A 14,493-nucleotide genomic window follows, 5' to 3' on the forward strand; every position below is an offset into this window, starting at 1 on the left:
TCTCCACTACATTCTCTAACCCACAGCACAGACTGAATAAAAGTACCTGAACAATCAGATACTGATCTAATTTTCCAAATACATGTATCCATTGGATTCAATTATGAGCTTTCACTCTACATCCAAGACATTTTCTCTATTTTTCAGCAGGGATAGAATTGCTTGTTGAAAATTGAATAATCAGCTGGAGGTGGGGTGGTGATTTAACTAAACTACAAATGTGCAGTTCTGGCCCTCTAAAGCTGATATGTTGGCCAATATTATTAAAATTCAAAAGCTACTTTTTTTTTCCAGAAGTTTTAGCCTGCTAAAAGTTAGTGAGCATTCCACCATGAAAAGAGTCAGTAAAATAATGTCTCAAGAGGCTTAAGTAGGGTCTGTTCTCCTTTCAAAGTCAGTAGAGTATAAAGAAAGGTGAACACATTGGATACAGCACTGCCTTCTAATTCTAACTCCATGGAAAGGTAAAAACAATTAACAGGGTTTAAAAGCTTTTGCAGCTATTCAGAGAAGGGAGTTATTTAAGTCACCTATACTGCTGATTCAATGCATGTCACTCACCACCCTCCCTACCTTCACCTCATCCCACCTGGCAATCAGCAGCCTCAGGGGCACAGTGCTTGGAACCTCCGGTGAGCGCCTGTCACAGCAGCTTCTCACCTCAGTCCCCTAAATGCTATCAGCCGAGAAAGTAAAACAAAATTTTTAAAAAATTAAATAAAATCCCACCAGCAAGCTCACCACAGCAACAAGAGCACCTCAACTGAGCTTTATTCAGCGCTATCCTCGTTCTACTCTCTTCTCTCTCATCAGACCCAATTCTCAATTCCCCCAATGATTCTGAATCTTGTGATGACAAAAGTGGGGAAATATTTAGCTCAGGTTTATTTCTATACTATTGCATAATCTCATTTAATTGGCACCTAAATTATATAATAACCAACAAAGAACAGAATTATTCTAGTTCATGCTGGGTGGGGAGAAGGAATATATACATCTCATAGAAAATACGTTTATACACATGATAGATATAGATAGATATATAGATATAATCATGACCCCTGAATCCTCCTCATTGGTGGGAAAATACCATATACTTAAATCTGTCTTCCAGAAGAAGCAATTTTATAGGCTTCATTAGACAACGGGCACACACTTGTATTTTAACCTGTATACAATTATAGTTAATATGTCTCTTCTTGGAAAAGAAGACAATTTTACAAATTAGGGGCAATATGTATGAGAGCAGTCTAACCATGAAAATTAGATCTCACACCCAGAGCTTCAAGGGAACTGGAATGAGTCCAAAGAGAAATAGACAGCAGACCTTGGGAAACTTCACTTGACCATTCTGCTTGCCTTTTCCAATACAAGAAGCAAAAGGTAAGTGTGGTTAGGAAGGCAAAGGATAACAAAGCACCCCTATTCCCAGTGCCAGGTACAGCAGCAACACAGTTTCTGGTAATTATCAAAACAATTGTATGGGAAATGGCACATTCTATTATTCCCACTTTACAGAGAGAGAAACCCAAAGTCCAAACTGCAGTTTGCTCCCTTCACTTATGCAATGATTGAGCAGATCAGGCAAAAGTTTTAAAACTTATATTCCCAAACTGATGCCTAGCCACTCAGCTTTAACAACTTGAACAACTATTTTAATTTAAAAAATGAGGTAATAAAAAATATATCAAACAATATGTGCCCAAAATAAGGATCAAACAGTATGTTTCAAAAATATAAAAAGCTTCTAAAAGATAAAAAGATAAAAAGCTTCTAAAAAGAAACTCAATCTATAGACAAAATTGCTGCAAGTATATCATTTCAGAATTTTTGGATCCTTGTAAAACACAACCCAACCACAAAGTTCAATCTCTTATGTGGAAAAACAATGTAGAAACCTAGGACAGAAGTGTCTTCACAAGGGCTTTAGCCCATACTGTACTACTTGGGGAATTCTTTACAATTGGAAAACTCTGGGAAGGAATGTCTGATTCCAGTTTCAAACCCATGGCATTACCATCAGAGTCCCTTGAAGTTAAAGAAATCTATATGCAAATATTTAACTTCACTGATGCAGCAGGTGTCAATAGCTCCTGAGCTAAGTGTTGCCTGCTTGAGGGACTCCCGCGGCCTTTCAGCTCAGGCCATGAGGAAAAAGCAGCAGGGCGCTGAGAAATGTCTGTATGGGCACAACCTGCTCTGGGAAACCCAAGGTGCTGTTCAAGCATCAACCCTTACACACCTCACCACATTTCTTTAAAGCGCTCCAATGGGTGGATACAGGTTTCTTTCAAGAAGGCTTTTCCTTCAGCAATATTTGCCTGAGTGTTTCCTCTGTACACACAGTTTCTGAGCAATCAGAGTGAACAGCAGAGAAGAGGTCAGCAAAATGCAACCGGACACTTTGAGCCCGCGCTCAGAATAGCCCCAGCTCCAACTTGGCCCCTCCCTTCCCATCCGATAGGTTTTCATTCACTCCTTCTCGGCAATTACGTTTTTCACCATTGTAATTATTAACAAATGTCCACATGGCCCCACTTTTTCTTTAGAATACTACCTCCTCCAATACACAGAAATACGTCATCATGATATCCTCTAGCGAAAAATAGGGTTAAGTCATTATGATTTCATGTCTGTAAAATGTTGAGATCCTGACCTCCAAAAAGACAAACGTCACCATTTCATTAGTTTAGCCTCCGTCTTCAAAAGACAGAGTAGAAGGAAAGAGAATAACACAGACATGTTTTAGGGCCCCTTTTACTTGTCAATACAGATATATAAACAACATAAATATGTCAATGATCTCTGCAAAATCAAACAGCAGGATGAGCGAGGATAGGATCTTTAGAGGCTATGTTGTCTCATTTGATTACGAATACTAAAGGGAACCAAATTTCTGACTAAAACTTTAAACAAAGACTTTAGAGGATTATATAAGGTAATTCTGTATATGCTTTACTTAGCTTATGTTATATATTCATATATTCAATTCTTCCTTTTAACAAATGTTTAGTAAACATCTACTCTGTTCCAGACCCTGTTCTACTTTATTTTTATTTCCCTAAAAATAATCCTCCCGTAAATTCCATGGATTTTTAACAATTCTCTCTCTTAATGTCCATCAGTAGACATGGGAATTTGTAAAATTATTCTTCCATTTGGACAGATGCGAGCTCACTTCCTTCTAGGCTTGGTTTTCAATGGAAGAGGAAAACCACCACGATATATCATAATAGCTTTGAGAGCAATGATCACACTTCAGAAACGGAGACACGTTTCAGCCAATATTGTCTTGCCGTATTTTATGCTTCCTGAGTTGCTAGTTAGACTTGATGTTAAGAAAAGGCCCCTCCTCATAAAGTCAGAGTTGCCAAGTCTTGCTGGGAAGTTACCTAGCCCTGCAGAGCCAAGGCCTTATCTCAAAGGATAAGGTGGAGTTTGCTCTTTTCCCCTATTGCAAAATATGAGAATATTAAGTAATCTGTTTATATCATGCAGATCCAAAATCTTGGCTGGCTTTTTTAAGGATAAAACATCCATAGGATTTCCTGTTTAGAAAAAGCTACACGAGACTCTTTCTTCCGATCTCAACCTTGGTTCACCCAATAAAATTTGGCAATTTCCCCTAAGTGTGTTTGAAATGAAAATTTAGTGTTGTTCCTCATGGCCAGCATTTCTGGGTCATTCTGGTAATGTCAATTTGTCATCTACAGACCAATTCTGTGGAAGTGCCTGGGCTGGAGCTGGAGTCTTTTGGTATAGAAACAAGTATGAGTATCTGGTAATCCCTCCATGACTAAAATGTTAACTTTATAAAACTATACACATATACATATACATTGATATAAGATAACCAATGAGAGAACAGATATAAAAGCTTCTCTTTATTTTAAAGATTAAAATTGGCACTTGGTTGCCTTTTTTAAAGAGTATCTCTTTAAATCATTAACACAAATGCACATGAAGGAAATTATGTGAAAATGAGGTTTAGGTCTTTAAATATATCCCACATAAATTCATTATTTAAACAGAAGATGACTCCCCTTCTGACTCACTCTATTCTTAGTGAGCTTTGCAGTTAATGGTTTTCTGTTGAGTTTTTAGACCGTGGATTAAGCATCATGCCACCCACTGAGAGTAAAGTTGAACCAGGTGAACTGAGGGCGTGGCTGGAAGTCTCAGTCTCTCCCCTTCATAGAACTACAGCAGAAGGAACTGTGGGAGAGCACCTAGCTCGCCTCACCGTCAGGCTGAGCTGAATCTGATTATCACAAATTTAGGGACCCTAAGAAGAATTTTAAAAGCATGAACTTTCCAAAGTAACTAAAGCTGCTACTGGACCTTAGTCACACTCATAATCACTTATTAGGAGTGTATCTTACTTGTGCAAATTACTTCAAAAAACAAAATTTTGTTTTAAGTCTTCTTTAGTCAAGTGTGCCGCATTATACTTCAACCATGTTTATCTGAGAAGCAAGAGAAATTACTTGGATAAAAGGAAACATTTGATAATATAAATGAAAGGTGTTCCAAATCCTTGCCCTTTGGATTTCTGGTCCTTAAAAGTAGATCACTTTCTTCTGCCATAAACGTACCAGAAACTCAACTACTTCAGAACAAGATAACAGTTTGCTTTCCTCCAAATACACTCTTCTCTGTGCAGTTAAAAATATGAGATGGACTCAAGTCCTTGTGGAAAACATTCCCACTCAAACTATGAACACTTATTAGAGGTCTTGACAGTTTTCATTCTCAACCACTGAGAACATGAATAAGCCATAAACCCATCCATTTCAACTTCTTTATACTTCGCCTGGAGTCACTATAAAATCTAAGTGATTCCACCCCCACCAGATGAAGCTAGGTGAGAAAAAATGGGAGGGTCAACTAAGAGGGCACTAAATTAGAAATAAATAGTCCCTAACTATAGTTTCAAGACTTGTACTGTAGGGGCGCCTGAATGGCTCAGGTGGTTACACGACAGGCTCTTGATTTTGGTGCAGGTCATGATCTCAGGGTCCTGAGATGGACCCCCACATCCAGCTCCATGCTCAGCATGGAGTCTGCTTGAGATTCTCTCTCCCTCTGCCCCTCCCCCTATTCATGCTTTTCGTCTTTAAAAAAAAAAAGAAAGAAAGAAAAAGAAAAAAAGACTTGTACTGTAGAAGAGCCTGCACTGTTGGATATTCTCCACCAAATGACACCAAAAGCAACCACCCTATAGGGTCTCAAAATGCAGTAACAGGCAACTAGCTAAACATGCCTCAAAAGAAGTATAATCAGCTCAGTCTCCAATCAGCATGAAAGATAATCTTAGAACAGAAGTCTTACCAGAATACAAAAATACACAATATCCATGTGGCAAGTTTAATCATCCCAAAGCCAAACAATTTTACAGATGTTTCTATCATATTTTGTTGTCTTTTGTTTTTTCTTAAAGAAACTTGACTACAGATTTGTCTGCTATTCATTACATTGTTATTTTAATTTTGTGCTTGAAAATCAAGGGAAGTACTTTAGGAAATAAACTTGTTAGTCAAAGTCTTAAGAAACCCATGTACAATATCCTATTGCAGTATCGTGTTCTCAATCCTACAGACCTTACAAACTCAAGAAGTGATTTACATTTCCTGTGAACTTAGCTAGAACATTATTCTCAAGGAAAAGACACGTGGGCACATACACACACACACACACACACACACACACACACAGAGTACATCTCATTCCCAAGCCTTCTCCCTGATTTTTCTACTTTAATTATCCCTAAAGTATATATTCACTCAATCCTACAATGTTTCTTACATTCATATGCTATAACTTGAAGATTCTAATCTCCTCTTTGACACTGGGACAGTGACGGAGTCACTACAATAGAGACTTAACACCAGGGGCACAAGAATCGTTAAGACACAAGTTTTACTATTTTGCTTGCACTAACTTGACATTTTCCCACAGTCATGTTGTAAAAGTGCAAGGAACCCATAAAACAATATGAAAGAAAATACTGTAGTTTCCTTTTTCCTAAGAAACTCAGGCATCAAATTCTTATTAGTCAGAGTCAAGAGCATAAATGAGGGAAGGAAGGCAGTGGGGGGTGAGGGGACTACACAGTCAGAAGAAACTTAGTAAGCAAACATGAGAAACATCATCATGGCCACACTATGCCTACTATTCCAGGAGGTACAAGAGGCATCATGTGCCCAGGACCTGGTGTTCGGTCTGGTTTAAGAATCACTCCAGAACACACAATGCCCACCTTCTTTCTTACAACCCTTCCCCCACACTAGTCCGAGTTTTTGGTAAGCATTAACTGTTTACCAAATGGCACCAATCAGACTAGAGTTTCCAAAACACATGAATTCTCTCAGGTGATTTTAAAGGGAAGAATATAGGACACAGTTCACTTGCAAGTTTCATTTAACTTCATGAGTACTGTCTACAACTCTGATTATTTTTTAAATCTCATTGTAAATATTAATTATATCTTGTATATCAGTGATGCCTTTAATTACTTTAATAAATATTAATTGAGCCCTGTCTTCTCACTATCAAATAAATAGTATTATGCCTACATTACTGATAAGAGACAAGAGAAGAGAGGCACACTGAAAGCATAATAGCTCCAACTAAAATTTAACTCTTCTTTGGTTTTTAACAGGCACTGGGCAACATTAACAAAAGAGGTCCTGGAGGTCTTTTAAGTAAAAAAGTGTCCATCATTTCCTAATGGAAACTCATCCATGATTACCCCTCTTTAAAACCTCAGTTTACACCCATTTTTCCTGCAACAATATCATTCTCCTTCTGTAACATCTGTTTCTCTACCCTGCAAGCTGAAAGAAAGGATATTAGAAGATGCTGCCAAATACATTTATATAAATCTAGCAGCTTCTTTGAATTAGTCATCGCAAGGTGGTAACTAACTGGCAAAATATTTATTTTTGACAGAAAGTCACCGCTAACATAGGCACCTGCTTCAAAAGTAAGACACTTCCCCCCCTTTTTTAACCATGCAGGACCACTACTGATTCAGTTTCTAATGGTCCAGTGAAGTTCTTAAAATTGCTTTCTGTATTGAAGCAAAATGTGCAGACTAATAAAACCCCATAGAAAAGCTTAAGTTTTTAACTTCAAAAATACAACATAGATGACATGCACGAGTGCTATTATCTACAAAGACATAGGTGTATGAATATACACTTCCCCAGACCCATGAGGCTCACCTTCTACTTCTTCTTCATCACACACATGCTTAAGGAAGGAAGCCCCTCTGTCCAGGACAGCTTCATCCTCCATCCTATAGTAATAAAAAAGAAAAAAAGAATGCTCAGACTTCTCCTGGAGTGAGCCACTTGAAGTAGCCCAGCTTCTGGGCAGGTTAACCTGCAGGCTGCTGTTCATGTTAACAGGGCAGAGTCACTCTTCGTCTGGTGTCTGCTACTCCTTCACGCAGCTCCTCTCATCTGGTGCTTGAGAAATATGCCGGTCCCACATAGCTTCAGTTCTAACCTTGAGAGGGCACCCACATGGACAGGTGAGAGAAAATCATCCCAATCCTACAGGCTGGATGTTGGGGGATCTCCCTTTGGGATTTGCAAAAAGAAAAAGAAAAAAAAAAAAGATGAAAGCAAGAAAAAAAAAAATACCAAGAGAGGAAGTTTGGTTTGTCTGGAGTGCTCGTGATGATCGTTTGTGGAAATCCAGCTTCAGTGCTTAGCTCTTTAAACACCCACTGCATAAAAATGTATACCCTCACACACACACACACACACACACACACACACACACACACATGCACACCCACCCACACACAGAAAACGACAGGGAGTTAGGCTAGTGCACAGTGGGAGCCTAGCTTCCAGCCAGCCTCTTAATACCAGCACAGCCCAGTATTCTCTGTTGAGTGGCAAGCTTTGAGTCACATGTTGGCCTTACGGAAATCTGACATCTGAGGATTATCCAGCAAGCCGGCTTCAGCAACAGGCACATATATATATATATGCCACCCATTCATTCATTTTCCACGTTCTTATCACACGTCTCTATGTATATCTGTCCTGTTAACTCTTCCCTGAAGGGCACAAAGTTCTTCAGTTTGTAGCCACGTTATGCTGTCCTCCTGTCTCCTTACATAATAGGATCTGCTCTGCAATTTCATATGCTAAATAAGACCTCAGAATCCATCCAAGTAATGACAGCGTTTTTACGGCCTCCTGATGCCAACCATGTTTCTTAGTTTATAGGATGAGTTAAGGTTTATTTCCATATTCTGTGACTTCTTTTCATTGCATTAACTTTGACATGCAGAATTCCATGAGCTCTATTTATAGTGAAAGCAGAAAAAAATCCCAAATTGCTCAAATGCTGCTTGTGTCGCACCGGTCTAGAAACAAAGAACTTTCTCTGGAGACAGCTGCTCTATGTCATACCGTACATAAGCTCTGCCAGAGAACCAAATGTTCACTCTGTATTCGATTCATCCAATTATATGCTCAGGCACTGAATATTGTAAGTCTGTTTTCCATATTGTCCGTATAACTTATTCTTGCGCTTCAGATATCTGTTATAATCTATGTGGATATGCACTGAATTCACATTTTCCTCTTTTCTATTTTAGGAGCATATCCATCTTGCAAAGCAACCATCTGAGCATAAAAAAGTCAGAAATTGGGTGTCAGGTAGACCTGGGTTTAAAAAATCTAGCACTACCACTAGATGTATCATCTGGAGCAAAGTATTTAACTCTTTGAGACTCAGTTTTCCACTAATGAAACTGGGGGTAATGATATCAACACTGCAGGACTGCTTTGAGATTCAAATTAGGTAACATACGTGAAAACACTCAGTGTTATGCTTTGCACCTACTACATGTTTAAAAAAGGTAAGCTTCCTTCCTTTATTCTTTCCTTCTTTCTTTTTACCCTAACCTTTACTGGTGGACGATGCCACTGAGAAACTCATTACCTTTGGACACTTGCAGAATATCTTCTTTCAGGGATATGGGTCTTGTATGCAATTTCATCCTGATACATATCTTTTTCCTTCTCTATCCTCAAACTAAAAATATAAAACTAAATGCAAATAGGATATAGATCAGCCATCAGGATGATAGAAAAGAAAAGAAAATGTCTTGAAGACTTGAAAAGTCAAATCATTTACCAGCCTTTCTGAGCCTCAGGTTTCCATGAAGATAAAATGATACAACACATTTACAAATTCAACAAATATTTAGTGCCTGCTATGTTCCAAGCATTCCCAGAGCGAGAGGGAATACATTCATTAATAAGACAGACAAAATTCCTGAGAAACTAATAATAAACAGATGAACAAGTTACTCGTAGATAGCATTAAGTGTTTTGCACAAAATAAAATGAGGCAGGGGGTTACTTGGCATAAGATGGTTCAGAAGAGGCTTCTGAGGAGGTGACATTTGAGTAGAGACAAAAATGATAGGGAGGAACCAGGCATTTGAAGATCTGAGGGCAGAGCATTCCACCCAAAGGGAACAGCAAGTGCAAAGGCCCTAAGGCAGGAACAAGCTTAGCATGTTCCAGGAAGGAAATGAGGTCAGTGAGGCTGGGCAGAGAGGTCAATGGTACTTGACAATGCTGGAGAAAACAGGCCCATGCAGGCCATGGTAAGTAGTCAAAATCCTAGGTGTTATGGGAGCCACTGAAGAATTTTGTTTTGTTGTTTTATTGAGGTAAAACTGACACACATTATATTAGTTTCAGATGTACATGATTCAATTTTTGTGTATATTGCGAAATGATCACAATAATGATAGCCACACAGTTACAAGATTCTTTTCTTGGGTTGAGAACTTTTAAGATCTACCCTCTAAGCAACTTTGAATTATGTAGTACGATATTACTAACTCTAGTTAAGATTTTAAGATGGAAACTGACAGGAGCTGTTTTACCTTTTTAAAGAATCACTCTGGCTGCTATGTGAAAATGGATAATTAGGAGACCAAGGAAACTAGGAAACTATCTTAGGAACCCAGGGAAAGCTGTGGGAGAAACAGGTTTGGGGGAGGGAATCCACAATCTTTCCTGGCCTCTTAATGGTTGAGATGCTTATTATATCTGAAAAAGGAGCTGTCAGGTATACAACTAAAGGTCCAAGTCTGGAGCTCGGGAGCCTAGACTGGAGAATCAATGAACGAAGCCGGTCATCTGCAGCCATTACTAGAGGAGTTCATCCAGGAAGAAAATGTAGAAATTGAGGTGTAGACCTAAGACCAAGTACTGGAGCATGTCAACATTAACAAGCAGAGCAGAGGAACAAAAGCAGTCAGAGGCAAAAGAAAAACCAGAAAAGAGTGATGTCAAGGAAGTGTGGCTACAGAGAGGCTGACAAAGTTGGAGAGAGGGAGATAAAAATTCAGCTTGGGTGTTAACATGGAGGCCATTGGTGACAATGACCGCAGCACCTGAAACATACCAACCAGAGTGCTAGACACACAGAGGGCATTCATTCAATCAAGTCCCTTTCTCTTTCCTTCCCTCATGCACTCATTCACTCAGTAAATATGGACTGAGTACCTACTAGGTGCCAGGCATACTGCTAGGGCCTGGAGGCACAGTAATGAGCAGGACAGACAGGGGCTCTGGTGTAATCACAAATGCCTTCCAGCAATCCGGGAGAGTCCGTGCAGAGGGCAAAGAAGTCATCAGCAACACAGCATTCGTAGACATAGATAAGGATGGCAGCTTAATGGGGAAATTTTTTTTAAAGACCTCAGAAGCACAACGAAATCCTGGAGGTCTGGATGACTGCACGCGCATCAACAGTATTGTCTCCCCTTTGGAAAGCAAATGGTAGGTTCACCCACATTTCTCCTCAGCATGAACCCTCTCCTGTCTTACCAATCTATAGAATGCAACACAAATCCCTATAGAACATCACTTCTGCACCCCACCACAATCGAGCCGATCCTAAAGTCTTTTATGGACTTTTTTACACCTTTCCTAAATAAAATGTTTATTAGCCTTTGCACCTAAGCCCTTCCTAAAGTTGCATGCAACAACCGAAGCAGCAAAGGAGGAAAATCAGTAACAACAAAAGGAGACCAAAGAAACGTTAACGGCCTGAGCCCCCTTCCTAGGCTGAGAAATCCAGCCAACTAAAGCACTGTCCTGTGCACCATCTGAGTTAGTGAGAATAACGATGGGTGCATTCCTTGGCTCTTTGATACATATTTCACATTCCCTCCAAGACTATACATAGCAAGTAATTAGAAACCTAGTTCTTTCTGATGGACAATGAAGAGCATGGCAAGAGCTTCTTCCCCGTAGGAAGAGGAAAAAGAAAGAGTGCCGCCATCTGAAAAGACAAAACCTGCGTGTCCACCATGGCCTTTCCCCAGAGCAGCCCTCTCCTGCTCAGAGCAAGTGCATCTGGGCTTTTGCACCAAAAACAGGGATTTTTACAACTTTTTTTTTTTTTCCATCTTCATACTAACAAACGTCGATTATTTGCGTTTGTCTTCCCTTCCTAAAAGCCTCTCAGCAGTTCCTGGCTATAATTAGTCAGACAGAGATATCTTTTGACATGACCATCTGACCCAACCAGTTTTCCCTTCTATCAGTAGGAAGAAATTAACTCATCTAATCCCTCATCAGGCCCCCAAATCCATTCGCAAAGTGTTCCTTTCACAGGAGCTGCCTCTGCTGAAAACAAAGAAAGGAAGGAGCATGCTTCTAAACAGCTCCCCGGGTCGCTCACACAGCCAGCATGAGGCAAAGTTCAGAATAGATTTGGAAGCTTCTCACCAGCATCACGGGGATAAGGGTCATACCAGTCAGTATAAAATCCACACGGGGCCAATGCTGTCTTCCTTCCACAGGGCCTCTGACCGTACAAGTCCCTTCCTCCGAAGTCCGCACCCAACGTGGGGTTTCTCTCATTCTCTGTTATTCTGGGGACACTAAAATGATTTAACCGTAACACATGTCAAATCTGCTGTCAAATGACCAGCTTTCACCAGCCGGTCCTAATCACGGAGCAGGCTTGTAAGGGTGACTTAAGCCCGGCACGAGAAACATTTGTGCAAAACTGTCAGCCATGGGGCCTTGGGCACCCATCTACATTCCACCCTTCCGAGTTCCCACCCCCAGAGCCCTTGCCAACTGCCAACGTGCTCACCAGCTAGTCCACACGGCGCAAGCAGCTGCCACTCAGCCAGTCAGCACGTGGCGGGCTGCCAGCACACAAGTTTCAGAACGCAAGCCTGCCCGTCACAGTGCTGCTAAAGGTTGAAGGTCCTTGGGTGTGCTAGCCTCTAGATTCGCCTCACTTGCCCTCCCACCACCCTGCTCCCATCCCTCCTGCTAGCCTCCCACAGCAGTGTTTCACTGTCTCTATAGCAACAGCATCTGGTTTCAGGGTTATGACTTTATGCAGAGCAATTCTCCTCTTAACCTAAGGCTTTCACCAAAGGATGCACTAGCAAAAAGGCCGCTGCCTAAGGTGGAGCTACCTGTTTGTCGCCTGGTCCTGTCGTGAGCTGCAGGGTCACGGTAGCAGCCGCACTCCGACCCAAAAGGAGTAGAAACAGATCCTCCAACCTTGGCACGTGGGCCTGTGAGTCAGGGATCCACTCCAGGGCTCGCAGCCCCCATGCCAACGCCAGCTCGCTCTCCTCCACCCTGCACACTGGGCCTAGCTGACTACTTTCAAAAAGACACCAGGGGGTGGCATCCTGGGGAGCAGAAGAGCTCCAGTGTTTACAGGTCCATACCCGAGTTTGATAATGCTGGTACTCTCTGCTCATACAGCTTCAAGTGCACTAGTTAATCTCATATTTTAACCCCCCCCCACTTTATCCTCACTAGTTTGGGCTGTTTACAACATCCAATGAACCCCATAATCTCTCACTTTACAGAAGCTTCCCTGTACATAGCAAATGTTTAAACAGTTCTTTATACACATGCCCTCACACACGCCAAAGTGACGCATACGGGGAAGTAGACAGATATTAGGAGGTAAAGAGTTTTATTATTTTTAGCCATTGCTGCCGTGAAAAGCATATCTGCAACATGCATAAGGGCCTTTACTTAAGGACTAAGAAGTCTCAATGTCAACTCTCAGAGCTCAAAAGCAAGCTGTCCCTCCTACTTTGCCGGTCTTAGAACAGAGGGAAGGCAAAACTCAGCATTTTCACAGGTCTTTTTCAGGAGCCCCACAGAAAGCAACAATCAGTACTGACATCTAAAATTATACACTCATACACACATCTCTGCATTCTATTCCCTATTCAAGTCATTTCTGAGAAGGGGGAACGATTTTCACTACAAATCATTTCTAAACATGATGCTTTTCTTTCAAATTTTTTAAACTGCCCAGCTTTTTATTGGTGCCTTTGTTGTTTGGGAAAATCCGCTTTCCACACTTTCAACATACAATTAAAGCACAACATCAAATCTCCAAACCATAGGCGACAGGGGCGAGCCATCTCAGCAGCTGCAAAGAGCACTGCCACCTTTTGGCAACATGTGTTCACTACAGGGAAGCGGAAGGCAAGGGCAGAGGAAAAGCCACCACCGTTCCCTTCACAACTTGAGCAGGTCTCAGGAGGGCCTTCCACTCCCCAGGGAGGAAGAGACAAGAACGCAGTGGTTGGCTTCCCAGTAGACAAGGCTGGAGCTCTGGACACGCATGTTGGGGGAAAGAGACATCAGCGTGGCGTACCTGACAAGCATGACTAATGGCAAGAGGCGACTGCCCGAGATCTGCCGGCAGCAAAGCAAAGCAAATCCCCTCCGCGCAGCTCAGGAGTGCCTTAATCAGTCTGGAAATTTACACAGGCCCGGGGCCAGGGAGAAATGGGTGACAGCCCCACACGCAATCAGACTGCGGACTGGATAAGAGGTGAAAACGTAATCCAGGGCGGGATCACGCCAAACATAATTCTGGATTTATGAACTGCATTAAAAGTTCATTTGTACTCTTGGGCACTTATCCCAGAGAAATGAAAACTTATGTTCACACAAAAACCTGTCCACTATGGTTCACAGCAGCTTCATTTGTGATAGCCAAAAGCTAGAATGAGCCCGGGCGACTTTCAACAGGTGAATGGTTCAACAAAGTATACTACATCCATACCATGGAACGCCACTCAGCAATAAAGGAAACAAACTACTGATACACAAAACAAATTAAATGAATCTCCAAGGGATCATGCTGAGCGGAAAAAGCTAATCCCAAAAGGTTATATATTTATGCAATATTTTTTCATTTTATTTTTTTTATGTTCAATTAGCCAACATACAGTACATCATTAGTTTTAGATGTAGGGTTTTTTAAAATGACAAAATTCTAGATATGAAAGACAGATTAAGGTGGTCAGGGGTAGAAATTGAGAGGATGGGAGGGTGTTTGTGGTTATGAAAGGGCAACACGAGGGACCCTATGGAATTGGCTCTTTTCATTGTCTTACCTGTGGTGGTGGATACGTGAATCTACCCAGTGATAAAATCATACAAA

General features: G+C 41.1%; 1 protein-coding gene across 5 annotated transcripts in view; it reads right to left on the bottom strand.

The window, feature by feature from the left end:
- The window catches only part of SLC4A4 (solute carrier family 4 member 4), a 349,367-nt gene that overhangs the window by 296,645 nt on the left and 38,229 nt on the right, over nt 1-14,493 (bottom strand). For 3 of the 5 annotated variants that reach the window (XM_087864093.1, XM_045789312.2, XM_045789293.2), the window contains exons 1-2: nt 7,650-7,756; nt 7,227-7,300 (exon numbers count right to left, since the gene is read on the bottom strand). In XM_087864093.1, the coding sequence (XP_087720219.1) occupies nt 7,227-7,300; nt 7,650-7,741 (166 nt within the window). In that variant the 5' untranslated portion in view covers nt 7,742-7,756. Of the gene's footprint in view, nt 1-7,226; nt 7,301-7,649; nt 7,760-14,493 lie in introns of those variants that run through there. The other 2 variants (XM_087864096.1, XM_045789287.2) reach the window with 2 other exon arrangements.

The sequence above is a fragment of the Ursus americanus genome, chromosome 8 (assembly GCF_024610735.1).
Source record: "Ursus americanus isolate L20-20 chromosome 8, mUrsAme1.1.p, whole genome shotgun sequence".
NCBI lineage: Eukaryota > Metazoa > Chordata > Mammalia > Carnivora > Ursidae > Ursus > Ursus americanus.